At 40.5% G+C, this 18,732-nt stretch overlaps 1 protein-coding gene across 1 annotated transcript in view; it reads right to left on the reverse strand.

The window, feature by feature from the left end:
• Nucleotides 1-18,732, reverse strand: part of faf1 (Fas (TNFRSF6) associated factor 1) — a 59,853-nt gene that overhangs the window by 36,878 nt on the left and 4,243 nt on the right. The window contains exons 3-8 of the mRNA XM_085447699.1: nt 18,525-18,571; nt 15,568-15,833; nt 15,366-15,457; nt 14,997-15,088; nt 8,079-8,184; nt 2,416-2,502 (exon numbers count right to left, since the gene is read on the reverse strand). Of these exons, the coding sequence (XP_085303825.1) occupies nt 2,416-2,502; nt 8,079-8,184; nt 14,997-15,088; nt 15,366-15,457; nt 15,568-15,833; nt 18,525-18,571 (690 nt within the window). The remainder of the gene's footprint in view (nt 1-2,415; nt 2,503-8,078; nt 8,185-14,996; nt 15,089-15,365; nt 15,458-15,567; nt 15,834-18,524; nt 18,572-18,732) is intronic.

The raw sequence follows: 18,732 nt of genomic DNA on the forward strand, positions 1-18,732 counted from the left end.
TATACAGCTGAGTGTGACAAGCTGAGGCCCGCTGAAAACCAGAATACGGAGAACAAAAGTGCAAATATAAAAAACACAATTATCAAGTGTTTTTCTTACATATCTTACATTTAAACTGAAATTAGTAGGTACAGCTTACTGGTTTGGAATTGGAAAATGAGTGCGCATGGCTAGATAGTAGTAGTTAGGTCAATAGTGCATGAAATGCAATGATTATACTTTAAAATGTTCAGAGCCCGTCTAAGTATTTTCAAATGATTAATTGCTATGGAACATACCATGAGAGGAGTCCTTACTGTGATGATTCCTGCATGTCATTTCCCTCTGCTCTTTCCCTATATTTCCCAACTTTTTACCAATTTACCCAAGAAAATAATAATCGAATTTTAATAGATGAAAAACAGTGATTCCTTTTTTTTGTGGTTGGCTGAATATACAGTACATAGACAAATGTACATTTCCAGTAAGTTGTGAATTATTTGAAAGTTTGCTGGTATAAATTTGAAAACAAAAACGCATAATTTCCCTCAAAACACTGATATGTTGCTTCTGTATTATTTTCAATGAGTTTTACAGTTTTAATTATTTATAAATTACTGCACTGTTTTTTTATTTACATTTTACAAAATGCCCTCCTTCCTTGTTTTAAAAAAAACTTTGATTTTGGAAAATGTCAGCACTCTTCCTATTAGTGCATAATGTGGCTCCGACTCTGAAAAGTAAATAATTTGGTGGAATAATACCAAACATTTCCACTCAAGACTGAGGTCAGTCATTGCGCCACATGTCCAAAATGTGCTTTCAGATTTGCAGTAAGATTTGTATTTCCTTTGCAATCCAGGGCTGTTTACTGATCGCATAATTTCAAGTCTCCAAAGATAATGCTAACAATGGAAAATCTGCATCGTAGCCCTATGGTTTGTTTGGTGGTTACTGGATTTACAATTGGCTGCTCTGAGCTGTCATGGAACAAAATACAGCAAACAGTCTTGGGTAGTGTAAAACTGTAACCTTTTATCCTTTTTATGTAGGTTAATGGGTGTGTTGTATTTGCTTCCACTGTCAGTACTAAAAGCTTTACTTTGAGTCAAAAAAAACCCAGTTCAGTCATTGTTTATCCACTTTGAGTAATATGACTAATAGGTAACAAATGTAACAGACTCTTCCCACATAACACTGTACAAAGTAACAAGTTTATCCATATGAATCACAAGTATGTATCGCTTTTACAGTTAATTCTTGCACAAGACACATATGATAATGCATGGAGAGAAAAAAAATACACCAAACCAAACAATTACAAAGACCAAAATGAAAATTGTTAGCTGGAAGAATGTGTGCACAACAGATTCTCAATGTAGGCATGAAAACATCCCAAACAATTAGCATGGGAACACATATGCTGCCAAAGAAGGGGTGAGGCAAAAGGGGTCAGAGGTTCTTCGAGGTTCTGTATGAGGGCCGCCTCTGATCAGCTTGACTGTGTGTAGGGTGAATGGTTGGGAAGGGCAACCCTGAGACAAGAGAGGTCAGCGGGACCGAATGATGTGAGCTTTAATGTCCACAGACAGAGGACACAGAATGGGAACCATCTTTGACGTCTTAATTACCTTTAACATCTTACTCTCATACTTCTGACAGCTGTTTTGGCGCAGTTTCGAGATTGGAACAATTTTCTGTGCCTCGGGTACTCTAGCAAAACCAATGGACAGAAACCGGAAGGGTGTTTATTCTTTTTTTTCTCAAAGGCACACAGATTTTGAACCATGTGACAGATTTGTAAAAGCACAGTACGAGTGGATTTCTTGGGGGAAAAAAAATAAATTTTTAAAATTTTTTTGCTTGCCTAGACCTTAGACCAATCCTCAGAAAAATCCTAAGGAATTTTGTTTATTTGACCATCTCATCCAGCTGGAATCAACAGAAACGCCGCTAAATCATGAATCACATCTAAGCAATGTCTTGCTGTATCAAAATCAAACTTATTTCATGGAGCAATGACACCATTTTGAGAAACCACAGACAATTTTAGGACTTCCTCCCAAGATTTAAAATATGTTTTAAGACCAATTTGTGAGACCATGTTTCAAGTAATAGACTCATCTGCAGAAATCCAACTTAGGTTCCAGTCAGTCAAAAATGAGAACACTCTGGATTATTTAACTAAAAAACAAAACAAAACAAAACAAATAAACAGGGAAAAAAACCGTCCCTGGGGAGCACTGCAATAAGCAAAAATCTATTTTTCACTATCACTGCTTAGATGCTCGTATCGTCATTGCATACCTTTACTGATTCAAACACCCACAGAAAATGTTCCCCGATGAATAGTTTGACTGACTTTTTGCATTTGTGTATGTGTGTGTGTGCGTGTGTGTGTGTGTGTGTGTGTGTGTGTGTGTGTGTGTGTCTTACAGAATCATCAGACGCTGATGCAGGCCATCCCTCCCACTGCTGATGCCGGACTGGGATGTTGGTCAAGTCTGAAATGTTTCTCTTCACCTGCAAACAGAGGAAATGATTGTATTTTATTGAATATTACTGTATACTTGCAATACACAAAACTCATGTAACATCCGTAATGACAACAGCATGCCCTGCCTCTCTGACTCTACACAAAGAGCTTTGATATTTCTCTATATTCTAGCCAGCGGGTGGGTCAGTTTTAGCGTCAACATGATTGCCTCATTACGTTGCATACAACGCTGTAAATTTTAGGAGGCATCCTCCGCTCGGAAGAACAGAAGAGGCAGAGAATAAAGGGCTTCAGAAGTCAAAGGAGAGAGAAGGACAGAAAAGAGACAGCCAGTGTTATCAGCATTCTTCAGATGCCACTGCTAATTCCCAGCGACAACAGCCCCACGCTCTGAAATGAACAGTATTTCTCTTCTCCCATTCATGTGCGGACGCTGTATCTGCATCACTTAATAACACTCCTTGCTTTTAAACAGTTAGCAGCCAGCAAGCGCCTGTCCCGTCAAGCGTTGCGTTACACCGGCTGCTGGGTTGTTGGTTTAAAGCCCTAACGCCAGCCTGATGTGCGCCAGTCAACCCTGATCAAAGCCCTGTCGGTGTCTGAACGCTGGCGGCCGTGGATTCTAGTGCGTTTGTTCTGCAGGATTCTGCCGTTCAGGCCCGCAGGGCTGAACACTGATGCTGAGAAAACTATCTATTGTGGAGCTAAGATCCCTCCACACACACAGGGCAAATCCTGTCTATGTAACAAGCACTGAGAAGAGATGGATCCTTGAGCATATTCAGGGCTGCTGGTCATGGAGGTGGAAACTTAAAGAACGCTACAAACACAAAGTCAAAGCCAATCTCGGGGAAAGCAGGAAAGCCTGTGCAGCACACTGAACTGTAAAGATTATGAAGATAGACAATGCTCGGCTGCTTGTCCCATAATACTACTTATTACCGCACTTTGCATTTATATGTAGTTTAAAAACTGTCTGGGAGCACAATCAGAATGACTCTTGTTATCTTTTATAAAAGAAATGCTCAAAAAAAATTAAATAAAACAAAGTAAGGAACACTTTTGTCCCAAATATTAAAGTTGAAAATCTTTACTGGCATAAAAAACAAAACAAAAACAAACCTGTGGAAACACAAATCATCAACCCTCTTAAAACAAAAGCAAAAATCAAAGCTAAAATAGTTTTTGAGCAGAATATTTTTTTCCTACACATTATCAGTCACAAACATAATTTTATTTCACTGTGGATGGGCAAAGCACGGCAAAGCAATTCAGAGTACAAACATGGAGGGAGAAGTATAAAAGAACAATAATAAATGAGTGGCACAGTCCATCCTTTGCCTTTCCGTCGTAAATCCCACACCATACGGCTCGGTGCCTATCCTTATGAAGAGGCTATGATCAGGACAGCAGGCTGGGGTCAAAGCGGGTGGCCAGTGTTATTACAGAGTGTAATATCTATGTTTGACCAGCCAGACTACAGGGATTTGACTGACCGGCTGGCCGGCCGATGAATAGAGGGGAAAAGGGAGGAAAGGAGAAGCATAAACACTAGTAATGAAGAGACTGCAGTCAGAGGTTAAAGCAGCATCAGAGAAACAACAAACTTACGCCCACCACAGAGAGAGTGAAGGTGAGAGGTGGAGGAGGAGAGTGGAGACAGAGAGTGAAAGACACCTGGCAAAGGACAATCTGATCTCACCACAAAAAAACCCCCACCCACATCTATACAGCAAGCGTGTCCACCTGAAACTACACTGTCAAAATCTGAAGGGAGTCACTCAATCTTTTCCTGACATATGAAATATTGTGAAAAACGACTGAAAGAAAACTAATTATTAATAAAATTAAGGACAGATAAGAACCCAAGACTAGCTTGACAGAATGCCTGGCCTTAACCCAGCTAGCTGAATTTCTTGTTGCAGCCCTCGGTTACAGAGCATTGTTACTGAGGGCTGCAATCCAACCACACATGGAGCAATACTGTCTAATGCTGCCCCCTGTCTACCGCAACAGCCATCTGACTGATAAGTGAGACTGAAACAAACTAAAACAATTACGTTTAATAGTTGCCTCTCAGTAACACTTCCATAGCAAATTCCTACTTACAAATAATTCAGACTTGTTTGTCTCTAAACAAGGGGCCTACATTTGGAACGTCATTGCATGGGGTATTAAGCAAAACATGGCATTGGTGGTCGAACGATTCGGCGGCTTGTGAAAGGTATTGATCAACCTGACTTCTACACAGAGAAGATAAAATGTAAAGAAAATGCCTTTAAGGGAGCATAAAGGGATTTATATCAAAGTCTAACACAGTGCTGCAAATTGTGTGCGGCTGTTCATGTTGAGATGAGGCAAGGGTGTATGAGCCAGTTATACACAACATTAGCTAAACTGGCAGTGGTGCTGAGCTGCTGGGCAATATGCCTCACGGCAAAATTAATGATCCAATCATTGTAAATGCCAATTGCCTGTAATCCTTGCCTGGAAGCAAATCAAAGAAAAGGAAAGGTTTCCGTTAAACAGTCACAAGCTCCCTCTCTCTTTCTTCATCTCCCCTAAGCACCAGATGCCTTTCTTTCATTCCTTTTCGATCCAACCCTCCTTTTCTCAGCTCTCTAGCCCCTGTCTGCATTCGGTTCCTATATGTCGCCCAGCTGCGGAGCAAGGATGGGGCCCATCCACAAGCCCTGGGGTGGGCGGGGTGGGGGCGTGGGGGGGGCAGCAGACAAGGGAAATCCCCAGGACAACTGGTCTGGTCACGGACAACTCAGGACCCGGCAGCCATGCCTATTCTACCCTCTACTTCCCTGGCAAACATTTGCTCTCCAGCTTAGCTCAGAAGCTAGCCAGCAACTTACCCCCACAGTATAGTCTGGTAATGCCAATCAGAGTCTACACCGCCTTGAGCTCTAGAGATGGAGAAGAAAGAAAGTGGAAAGGGGACACTGGGAGAGAGATGGAGAATGAAGGAATAGAAAGGGAGGGGTAAGGGCAGTTCCCTGAGAGCCACAAGGCAAAGCCACAGTCTTTGGCAAAGACAAACAAGAAGACAAGACTCCATCCTTATTGATATGCACAAGCAGGGACCATCGGTTAGTCTTCAGTAAAGACAAAAGGGAGAATGGGGAAAGAAAGGTGCTCTGTAGTGGTGTCCATATGTGAGATTGGACACAGTATACCAGAAAAGAGTGTCAGTCAGGCTGAATATGTGTTGTTACCACTTTGTTGCATCCCAAGATATTTCTGTTGACAGAACAGCATTTCCCTTCTTGCTGGTGTCTTTAATTATTCTTCTTATTGTATATTTTTTTCAGTCTATTTCCTCATCTCTCCCACAGGCAAGCCATACTAAAGCAACTCCACTCCACAACTACTCTTTCACATTCACTCTGACTCCGAAAACGTTTCTGAGCCAGCCCTTACATGATGTATACACATGATATATTCAGGTTAAAGTTCTGGGTCTCATTTTCCCCGCAGGGGGCCTTGAGATGCCTAAAGACAAGCATTTGTAAGGAAAGGACCGCAACGTGGAGGCCTGTTTAAGCCCACATGGTCCCTTCTCTATCCCCCGTGGCCTCTTACAGCACCCCCCACCAAGCCAACAGTCCTTTGCCTCCTTTCTGTGTCCACAGTTCCCCCCTCCCACACCACAGGGACCCCTCCCCAGTGTTTGTAATCCCAGCAGAAACACTTAAGGTTCACAGTGGGTGCTCATCAAAACCATCTGCCTGAGAAGAGAGTGAGGAAAAAAAAAAGGGGAGATGATGAAGGAGGAGAAAAAAATGAGAGCGCAAATGGAGAAGAGAGAGAAGTCCAGGGAGGCGAGCTGCCTCCAGTTCAGATGCTGGTTATACTAATCTGTTCAATTAGCACCATTACAGGCCCTGCGTGCAGCCTGATTATTATTAGTGTAATCTTGAACTGCAACGAGGACCTAGGCCAGAACAGCAGTGGTTGTAGAGAACAAGGAAGAATAAACACCTTTCACTTTTGCTTTTGAGAAAACAGTTGGTCTGGATGTAAAACACAGAAGCATTCAGCACATCTAAACTGACAAACAACTAGTCATAGGCATGTAAAGAATCCACAGACATTAAACATCCTGATACACTGAGATCAAATCATTTAAATTGAGTTTAAATTACCTAAACTTTCAAGGAGGTACTGTAAGACAGAGTTAAAGTTCTTACTTCTAGCAGCTGGCTAGCAAACACTGACTAATAAATGTTTCCTGCTCAGGTCTCTCCCTGCCAGAGCAGAGCAGGACAGCACAGGGCAGCTGTGTATGGCTATATCCACTCTAATATGTTTTCATATTAAACAGAGTTTCTGCACCATTAATAAACAAACTGAAGCAATATCTGTCCATTCACCTAAAAATGTATTTTACATGTCCACTGACGTACACCTGGACAGTCTGTGGTAGGAAGTTGTAGCTTAATAAAATGCACAGTTTAGCTGTAGAACAGCTAAGAGCATAAACACCAGGCTCAGCAACACCTGTAATTTGTTTTCCTCGTTGAATTAACCACTGGTTGCCAAGACCAATGCTTTTGTTTTCTCCCACAAAAGGGTCATGTGATGGGGTGTGATGACTCACGGAAGGACAGATAGTGACTGATGAGATTCAATCAGTCAGCAGTTGGATGTTGGTGCCTGCATGATCAATTTATGATCAACCCGTCCTTACTAAAACTAAATCTTAGCTTGGTAGAGTTTTCAAAATACTTGACTTCAGGGGACCTAAAAGGACACAGTAGTGTGGTCAGATATATGCTTTAGTGGTGAAAACACTGGGATGTGACCACACGGTAATTAACACATAATGCACCAGCACAAGCATAAATTCCGTCGGCCACTTTCATAGGTTACGTCGTAAGCTCTCTAAGATTGCCTGTGTCTAAATCTGGCCTTGGTGTGGATGCAGCCTAAAAGACATGTTTCTATATGCAGGCAAGTTCAGATTTCAACACAAGTAGGACCTAAAAACCGATACAGCAAGACACACTCACTCGTCTTCGCATTCAAGCAAGCATACACTTACTTTCCCATGTTCCTTAACATCTAATCAATTTGCAGCTGTGATAGCAATAACCAACGGATAAAGACATGCACTGGACTCACACTGGGTCCTAGCTGAGTAACCATAAATATTTCATAGGCTGCAAAGGCTACTGTTTAGTTTCAGATGGAGTAAGCGAACGCACTGTCTTTTTCCACTGCACCCACATGCCTAGATCAAACAATGTTTAGTCATTTAAATGGCTTTCTAGACTGCTGACACTGCAGCGAGAGAGAGAGAGAAAGACGCAGAGCTGGGGGAGTCCAGAAAAAACGAGGGGGCTGTACCAGAGCGCAGCTGTGAGAGTAATTATGTGCTCTGAAATGTGATCATTTGTGATGAATAATGAATCGATGGCTGAGATAGACTAGCAATGTTTGGCAAATGGAATGAAAGTTGTATTATGAGAAGCCAGAATAAGGCACAATAATATTATGTGAGTGCATGATGTGGGTGCATTACAGAGACTTTGTGCGTATGTGTGCATAGAAAGTGACACTGTGATATCTAATGTGGTGTGTGTGTCCATACCTCCTGTATGGTTCTGGAGCCGGGAAAGTTGAGGTTGTAGTCCCTCTGAGCCTCACGGTGGCTAATGACCAGCAGGAAGTTTTGGTTTAATGAATCCTGAAGAGCACTAAACGAGAAGAGGGAACATTGGAAACCGTAAGAAATAGGGATAAATGCTATAAAGGAAATGAAAACAGATTGATGCAGAGAGAAAACACCTAAATGAGGTGACAGAACAATGACACAAGAGAAAGAAGAGGGCAAAGACAAACATACATAATTGCTAACAGTGACTCGAGTTGAGTAAAGGGCAAGCTGAAACTTGTCGACTAGTGGTAGCCTGCTGGCCTGTGGGGAGGTGGGTGCTTCCTCAGGGGGTAAGTCGTTCTCTTTTCTGGTTATGTCTTAACAAGCCTGTCCAGAGCTATGTTCAGCACAGCAGGCTCCAACAGCTATGACCACCTGCACATTAACAGCGGGGAGTCGATCAATCTGCCTTAACGCTAACAAAACAGGAGAAAAGGCCTACAGTACTTTCAGAACTAAAAAATAAATATAAATAAAAAGCAACATTTTGCTGTGGCATATCCTGAACTAGCTGAACACAGTCAAAAATCTGAAATAGCCTAAACCTAGTCCAGTTACAGTTACAATAGATGTATCTAGAAAGCTGTTAATGTTGTTGTAGGCAGGTCATAAAGTATGTATTGACTGACTATGCTATAGTTATCTCCATTTGCATTCCCTTCAGCGTGAAATTCTTTTCACCAACTTAAAAGTGAAAAATAACAATAATACAAAACTAAAACTGAATGTGAAAAAGTTTCAGAGTAATTCATTTACTAAGAAACTTTCATATTAATCTGTGAAAGCGGTATTTACAGACAACCGCTGCTCTAAGATGTTGCCTCTGGACCGACACCCGTAGCTCACTTACTAACTTACAGCAGTGTTAGAGAAGAAGAGGTGGGGGAATCAACTTTTGGAAGCTTAATTTACAATAAGCTGTGAGGTTAAGTAGCGTTTTGAGCAAACGCTGGGTCTGTGAGGCTGAATAGCAATGGGAGGCTTAAAGGCCGAAACAGGCACTTAATCAGGGCTCAGAACCCAAGAAGAGGAGGAAGAGTTGAGAGAAAGAGAGGGATGGGGGAATTAATATGTAGCGCACACATTAATTATGCAATCACACCCTTAATCTGCGCAGATCTGGACGAGCTTATGTTAACAGAAGCTCAAATTTACTGTAATGACAGCATATTTACATTGACTAAAACTACGAAATCAATATGTAAATGTAATGTTTGTTGTAGCTAACTGGAGAAGATTGGAAATGTGTGAAGTGGGAAGGATGGATGCATATGTAATAGGCCCGAGCAGACGGATGAGAGCGATGTGTGTGCGTGTGTGTGAGAGAGAGGAGAGATGGAAGGGGTAGGGACATATAAATAAGGATCTAGCTAATATCACGATTATGTTTGGACACAGTCCCGAGCTGCTGCTGGCAAGCGGCTAGACTCCTAAATAGGCAGAGATAGAGGGTAAACTGAGTGGAAGTGTTACTCTGTCCTTCCAAGCAAAGAAGGAACATCTTATCAGTCATTTATGGCAGGCCGATGAGCCATTTGGTGTGTGTGTGGGTGGAGGTTCTGTTTGAGATTTACTTTGAAAAATATATCACTCATCATGCTCTATAGTACAAATATAGCTACTTAAAATATCAAATGCATTCAGACCGGAAACAAACTGCCACTCATGATGAGTCATCTCCTTGTCATTTCCCATCTGTCTAAGGAAGGCCTGCTGGTTCACATATAAACAGAACAACCATGTTTCAAATCTAACATCCCTTTGTCTGGACCGCTTTCACCACCTGTGTTTTCAAAGCGGCTGTCTTCTCGGGGAAGCAGGCCCTTCAAGCAGTGCAGGGTTGAAATGTGGATGTCGCAGTGTTTGCTTCTGCCTTCAGAGGTCCCTTTCTCACTCAACACACACACACACTCGTTGACATCTAGGTCGGCCCGGAACATCTCCGGAGGCACTTGACATGGCATAAGGGTGCCGTGAGGAAAATGTCATTTAACTTTATGGACAGCAAAAATGGAGCGTTCTGCAGGGGGAGAAGAGCAGGCTAAACAGATTGGTTTCATTCTGAGGTAAGCCTGTCGCCTAAGCTGTGAGTCCCCGCGGCACAGAGCAGACTCTAGACCTTATTAAACTAGCACTGCCAGACACAGAGACGCACACGCACGCACACATGCACACAATGTGACATGTGCCTACAAAACACCAATACCCATACACGCATACGCTGTCCCATAAACATTCACCAAAACTGCTCACTGGTATTTACGAACTACCATAACGCGTGTTTCAGCTGCTGCTTTAAATGCTTGAAAAAACACATCAACCAGCAGAATACACGCCAGCTCATCTTATGCCCCTAACAGGTACAAAGGAGGTTCTGAGGCGCACACGAGAGTCTGCTTACCTCCTCCATATTTTGCATCCACAACAAAGCAGAAAAATGTGAAACCATTCAGGTTCTGCTCTATTTTGATCTGCCATTGTTTCCAAAAGGTTATTATTGTGCTACTCGCACAATCCTTCGCATCACTGCTTTAGCTGACCAGTTAGCTATCTCCCTGAAGTATCTGTGTATCTGAGACTGGACAGCTGACACGCGGAGGTGAAGCGTAAGCCGACAGGCAAAGCTCAATAAAACAAGAATACATAAAAAAACCTCATGAATCGCTTTTTTAATTTCAAATTCCTTTCCAGAGTTCAAATTAAAATAACCTTTCCTCGGCAAACACGTGCCTGCTCAGAGCTGGAGCAGAGAATAAACAATAAAGGAAACAGGCTCCATTGAAATATTCATCAGCCCTTCATCATTTATGCACGAGATTAGCTCCTCCTTAACACCATCTTGTATTCACATGCGGTCATCAACATGGCCACAGAAAAACTTCAGACCATTACTAACTGCACATCACTTCACTAACTAAATAACTATCTAAATGAATCGGTGCTCAAAGGAATACCTCCCGAAGCCTCGAGATTTATTTCTAATCAAACAAGACAACCAAAAGGAGTTTGCTCAGCGGGATCATAATGACAGTGCAGCACTATTTAATCAGTCGGTTTTGGTGGAGGTCTGTGTACAGCATGAGCCAAGCTCGACAAAGTAATTGCTTTGGATATTACCATTTACGGGAGATTTGAATTTTTACTATGAGCACTGAGAAATTACATTTGGGTGGATAACTGTCTTTTCAGATTAAAAAAAAAAATACAAACTAGCAAATATAGTTCGGGAGACAGTGAGAGGTTCATTACTCTCATTCAAAATGTGTGTTACAAGCCATTTTATTTAGATGGTAGTGGTTCCTTTTTGCTTTTTGTTTGGAAAAAATCATTAGCAGCTAGAAGAAAACTTTCACTAAGAGATGTTTTTTCCTGCTTTCATAACTATACTATTAAGTTAAGTTAAGGTTATTCATATATACCAGTTTTAAAATATTATCAAGCAACTTTACGTCTCTGCACGTTATACTCCTGTCATACCTGCTGTGTGTTATACTGCTTCTCTGAAACCAACAAAAGCTAAAAATGAATATGTCTCAACAAGCAAAACAATCCTGGTAGAAAATGTGTCTGAAAAATGTACTTACACCGTTTTTTCCCCCCTTTTTGGCTTTGATACTGAATATCAATCATGCAAAATCACAATGTTGAATATATAAACATTTTCAGTGCACGCCATATTGCAGTCTGTAATATGGAACATAGCTACCAGCCAAATTAAAAGAAGCTCAAACTTCGATAACACAGTCTGTATGACCGCTATTTTCTTCCTAGATGTCAAAAAGATATTGCCCGAGTGCCACGAACCACCCATTTTTACACTTTGTGGTCATCCTATTACATGCACCATGTAACCTAAAGAAATCCCATAAAACTGCTCTGCCATAAAGCTGACTTTGGGATACCTAAAATGTTTCTGTTGACACCACTGCGATGGTTTTAAATAAGATGTTTTAGCACTGAGGTTTAGCTGCAGTTATCTTCTGGCTTGTATTATATTCAAAGGCTTTTCAAATATTCTCATAAATGACAAGAACCACTTGTCAGTGCATTATTAGAGCACAACACCACTTTCACTCTAAATATACATACACAACAACATTATACACTCCACAAAAGGTTAAACACAATAAAAATAGGTTTTATAGCAGAGCTCTTGTACCGAATTGTGGCAGACTACAAGTGCAACTAATAAAGAGGCAACTCCGTGTGTGGATTTTTGAAGCAAACACTGTTGCCGGATGCCTGTTTGAAAATGGCTTTAGTGTGTGCAACATCCATCCAAGTTGAGACAAACAAATAGATTACTTAGAGGGAAATGAGATACATAGTTTTTTTTAATGTTACTAATTAGATATTCTGCTATATTTGGATTAATTATGGTTAATTAGATAATAATTACATGCTGGGAGGCTACATTTTATTAGAAACTTGTGGGACAGTAGGTCAAAAACAAATAAAAGTAGACCTTTGTCTTAATGTTAACCCGTAAAGTGCTGCACTCAGTTTTGCTTATTAGAAGTGAAACTGAAATCAGGGCCGTGGTTAAAGCTTCTCAAAGGCAGGGATACAATATAATCAACAGTAAAAAATAATCATTAAGATATATACACACTATAAGAATTACAGATTTCCTTCCATAGTGAAGTTTCAGATTTTATAAAGACACACACGTCGTTTTTCATGATTTTCTCATGAAAATCAAGCTCTTTCTCATTTTCCCTCATACATTGTAATACTCATTTGATTCATCCTTAATTCCTCTAATTATGTTGCATGAGTAAAATGAGAAGACTGCCACTTTCATCAGTAAATCAAATATTATAAGATATTTAAAACACAAATAACACAAGAACTGGTCATTTATGGTCATTTGATACCAAATCAGTTCATTCATAAGACATGAATACTTTGAGATGGTATGACACTAATTCTTGCACTGAGATCTCTCTGCTACAACAAATCTGCAGACACTTCACATGAACTGTGTGTATATGGTGTGACCACAGTTTATTTTTACTACAAGCCAACAGCCTGTTTGGTCTTGCTACAGGGGACTGCTCCCTTCACATTCTGTGATTTGTCACCTATCCGCTCCCAGTATGCCAATAGAATAATGAGCTCCTGACACCCAAAATGATATCGATAACACTTGGAGGAAAGGCAACGGTGCTGCTAAAAAGACACAGCAGTCGGTGTACGAGTGAGAAGATGAGGAGAGGCAGGGAAGAGAGAGAGCAATGGAGGGTCATTAACTGACAACACCGTATAACTACCACTTAGCCTAACTAGCACGGAAAGCAGCAAACTGCCAAATTACTTCCTCCACACGTATTCTGCTGACATGTGGATGCTTTCTCAGGGGAGAGCTACAGTACAATTTTTGTTTTTTTAATTCACAGCTGAAAAAAGAAAAGATTAAAAAGAATTGGAGGTCAATGTATGACGCCAATAAAAAAAAAAAAAAAAAAAAAACCTAAACAAAAACCCTCTTGATCTTCTAACAAACGAACTAATGCTCATTGCAGATACATGCCCCGTACTAGCCACAGAGCTTTTGATGATGATTTGAAGATGATTCATAGAGACACGGGAAACTCTGCTCACAAAATGTTATACTTCAAAATGTCCCAGACTACGTCACAACTTATTAGGTTCCACAATTACATAATTATGCACTCAAGAAGACCTTACAGCTGCTTTTTTAATGCAATGTTAAATTGATAAATGCTGATAACGGTACTGGATCTGAAACTACACTGCTCAACCATTAATTTTAAAAATATTCTGAAGAACACATAAAACACTAACCACTGCTGGTAAATTTCCATTAAATCATTTCTTTCCCGTTTTGTTTTTAGCTCACAGACCATGTCCTCGGGGACATTAGCTTCAAAAAAGAAAACCAATTCCGTTATTAATCACAGAAGTGGCACTGTAGATCCTCAATCATTCTGCCTGGATGTGTCTTCAAATTACAGCGCACACAAAATTACACGGCGGGGACAATGACAGACAGCAAACACTCATACAAACAAAGAACTCAAATACTGCAACCATACAAATAGTGCAAGGTAATATTTTAAAGACATATTCCCACAAACAAAAAAATGTGTACCCTTCATATCTATCATTATCCGTCCAATCCCCTCAAAATAAAAAATAAAAATGATCTTTGTCATCCTGTGATAACCAAGTAGAATAAAGCAGATATATTATTTCTTTGGATGATGTTTACCTGATACTGATGAAAGACCAATCACATGCTCAGCTGCCAACTATGATTGTATTACGGCTACAACTTTATCCTGAGCTGCCTGACATTTCAGAGAAAAAGGTTGCTAATGCTGTCACGCATTCACTAAGACAACCCGAGAAACCTCTGGATGAAGAACACCGACTTCACAGGCTTTCCCAGAAAATCTCTATTGTTACTGCGTGTTAATGTGTGATCTTTCAAGCAAGGTATAAATAATAGATATGAAGTGTGGCTGTCACATACACAACTTCTGAAGAGAAAGATGCAAAGGAAAACCTTTGGCAAGCAACAATATCATAGCGAAGATGACAAAGACGGACGACAAAATTATTATTTGCATAACACACAAAGAGTGTGGCACCAGACGTTCCTCTCATCTTCTCAAAATGTCACAAAGGATGTGAAAAGCGAATGTGCACTGCCAGGTCAAATGTCTCCTAATAAAGCGCTCCCTCTCCTCTTTATAAGTGGAGATATAGCACCACCTGGTGTTTGAACTGCACTCATGCCACTACCTATAATGATTTATAGTGTATACGCAGCAGAATGACAAGAAAGGATTTATCCCCATAATAAGGATGGGAGTTAGAGAGTACCTGTTTTTGCTGGTGCTGGCAGTAGGGGCAATGTCGGGGGTCAGGACATACAGGCTGTTGTTCTTGGGCAGGTGTAAACTTCTCAACACCATCTGAGTACACACACATAAACATACACAACTGTAAAAAGGTCCTGTGAATGAGTTATAGCTGTAGAGACAATATAAATTAGATCGGCTCCTAAATGCAACACCTGTCTGGTAATGTAAAACAATTAACAGAAGGAGCAGACTTGTGTTATATCGCCATTTTTCTTAGTGTCTTAATGTGTTAATTCAATTCAATACAATTCAGCTTTATTTATACAGCACCAATTCACAACAGTAGTCACCTCAAGGTGCTTTATAAAAATTAAAGCTTTAAACTCACACTATCAGACACATCTCCGCTCTTCCACCCTTTCAACTGCATTTTGGACACCGGAACACCAAGCTCTGTTTCAAGGATCTGTTTGATTTCTCCTATGGATTGGATTAGACAAAGAAAGGAAAATTGACCTTTTGTTTGCAAAAGTCAGTGTGAAAGCGTTAAATATGGACACGGTACATCTGTGCGAGTTTGCGGTGCTCACCAACTGTGCTGCCCTCCTCAACCACCAGCTCTACAGAGCGTTGCCGGTACTCGACCCTGAAGTTGAGCATCCGGGACTGACGCTCTACGATGTGTCGGGAAGAAGGGTTGATTGGGCAAAAAGCTGAAGCTGAGGACGATGGAGGTGAAGAAGACGAAGATGAAGAAGAGGGGGGAGGAACTGCGCTTCCTGCTGCTGCGTCAGCTGCTTCTGAGAGGCTAGGAGGTCCGTACACTGTGGCCTGACTCGCCTCACTGGAAAAGTTACTACAGGAAGACGGTCAGAAAAGAAATTCAAAATAGAACTAAAATGACTTCCTTGTGGTTGTATGCTGCTTCAAATTATTCAAGTTATAGTGCAGCTCCATGTCTGTGTAAACTCATACAGAATATTTACTTTAAATGTTAGGCAGCAAAAGCAGGTATAACCAATTCAATAAAAGACATATATGGTCACAATCTCCCCTCGTGCCCCTCAGTTATGGTGCTGAATAATGACTGAAAAACTGCTTTTGGCAAACATTATGATGCTGCAATAAAGCTGACCTTTGACTGTTTGGATACCTAATGTCATCAGTTTATCCTATCAGAAATTTGTGTGAAACTTTCAGGCATAACAGGCTTGCGCAAGCGCAAAAGCCATGCTTAAACATTTTATCAGTTTAACAACAGTGGAGAAGTCACTGGCCTGAGCCGTATGTTGTCCGCCATAAAAACCTCCACAACAAACCTGAGCAACAGGAAAAGGACTAGATCCAACCATGTTAGAATAATCTAACTGCACCCCTGCTCATCAACTCAGTGAGAAATAAAATTAATCCACCAATAAATTAAAAATTAGCATTTTTTTTCCTAAAATCAGAATGTCATGTACTGAGTTACAAATACTGCACACTCAAAGACAGCTCCTCACACGTGCGCTGATAAATTAATGACTTTCATTGTTTGTGTTATTAATGAAATTGTATTTTATAGATATAAACTTGTAACTTAGATGAAAATAAGATAACATTTTACGTGTAATCGATGCAGGAAATCAACTAAAACAACGGGTTCACATAATGGCTCTTGATGTTTTATAGTGTATATGCAATCAACATCAGGCTGTTGTGAAATATACCAACAAAGGAACAGAGATAACACATGTGCCATGAACTACAGAAAAGTGGTGGGAAATCCAAGTCAGGACATAGTTGGAAGTTCTCCTTTCTCACCATTTCCAATACTGCAAATACTCGGTTTGACTTAGGCAATACCTGAGTAGAGCACGCAGCAAGGACACAGGACAACCACTCGTTAGCTTTGAATTTACTGAACTCATTAACTGTGCGACTGTCAAAGATCAGATATCACACCTAGACTTTGTACTGAAATGTTGGCAGATTAAATATCACATAATTGCCAATCCAACTGTGACAGGCACATTCATAAGGCAGTGACTAGAAAAGTTTAGGGCTGCAATGCATGTGTGAAAACTACAATAAAAAGCATATCATGTTAATAATTGAAGGTGCTAACTGTACATTTGCTCTAAAATCAGAGATGGTTTACATTTGAGACAGATGATGCAAAAAAAAAAAAGAGATTTTGCAACAAATATTAAAGAACAAATATGAGAGATCCTGCCAAGATCATCTTTTTTTTAATGCTGAAAGTGTCGAGGGGAAATAAGGCTGATTTCAAGAGCTGTCAAAATGAATAGAAAAAAAGATCCCTATTGAAAAGGCATTTAAAATATCTCTTATAGTGTTCTGGGCGTACTTTTATCCTTTACTACAAGTAGATGGCATTCTTCTCCATCTAAACCAAACTACTGAGGCCTTCACCTATAACAGGACTCATGATTTCAACAGATGACGGAGCGGAGTCTCATGAGAAAATCATATTTAACGCTCTTAACAAGCTGCTTATGATTCTTAAATTGCTTAGTTATAAAGACACGATTAAAGACAGAAACACTGTTTAGACAGCAGTGCTGGAGTACCCTCCAACTGGCCCCAGATCAGGTCACGTCATCAGAGTCTGTTTACAGGACAACTCTGGCCTACTCATACCAATGCCAGCCACTGAGTGAATGTGTTCGTGACAGTGTGTGCCTTCAAGAAAGACTGGCAATATCCACATGGCGCAAGAGCTGAAAACAAACTACAGCACATGCATGTGCACACGTGCGCACAAGTGACTTGCAAAATAAAACGGTTAAGGGGATGCCTCCAGTGGGAGGGTCTAGATTAACTAATTGCATTCATGGCCCAAGAGCTGACAATAGGTCACTCGTGCACATGCATGCATGTGTGCATGTTCGCATACACACATGCATTGTGTGCATGTGTATGCATCAGCTCATGAGTAACAACTAACTGTTGAAGGAAAGTGAATGGCACAAACCCTCTTAAAAGAAACCTGTTCTAATCAGAAACTGTGTTCAACTTGATTCTTAGCAGAAAGCTTCCTTGCAGGAAGTTTTTTTAATATCAATCCTCCATTAAAAAGCAGAATAGAAAAATCATAGCAGAAGCAATACCCTGCAGCTCAGTAGACTCTAGGTTATTATTTCCTGGATGTTGCTGCGTGTGACTGTTTTTATTGAGCTACACTTCTGTATCCACTATAACCGTGATAAAGTTCACAACGCCTTGTCAACACTGAGATGAGGACTTCATGTTCCTGCAAACACAGTCAGATTTTGGTTAAGATTTCCTTATTTATTTTCTGACTCGCGTATGCAGGTGATGTACATCAGAGGCACATATTTCACTGAGAGTTTTTTGGGAATCCCCAAACTCATTTATGTGTTTGCACATCTGCCTGTGATTACGTCTAACCTTTAACTTGGTCATTACGGTTTGACAAAAATACAAAAGTGTTCTGAACTTATGCAGCATTCCCTTGGAATTAAAAGGTGAGCTGGTACGTTTTCTCTTATTTAGAGCAGATTTTTGAGAATGTGGTTATTACCTTTGTAAGATCCCGTTTTCCTGTGGTATGACCCCATTGATGGCTGCCTGTAATAAATGCAGAAGTCAAAATTTCAGTTGTTGTCCTTTTGCCTTCAAACACCAAATAACACCATGACAAAATATGCAACCAACGTAAACTGAACTAATTTCAAAGAGGCTGGCAGATGCAGCATGGATCACCAAACAGGTTTTAACTGTAATTACTG

The sequence above is a fragment of the Copadichromis virginalis genome, linkage group LG23 (assembly GCF_057382275.1).
Source record: "Copadichromis virginalis isolate Kocher_CV1m ecotype Utaka linkage group LG23, C_Virginalis_male_GT1.1, whole genome shotgun sequence".
In the NCBI taxonomy this organism is placed as follows: Eukaryota; Metazoa; Chordata; class Actinopteri; order Cichliformes; family Cichlidae; genus Copadichromis; species Copadichromis virginalis.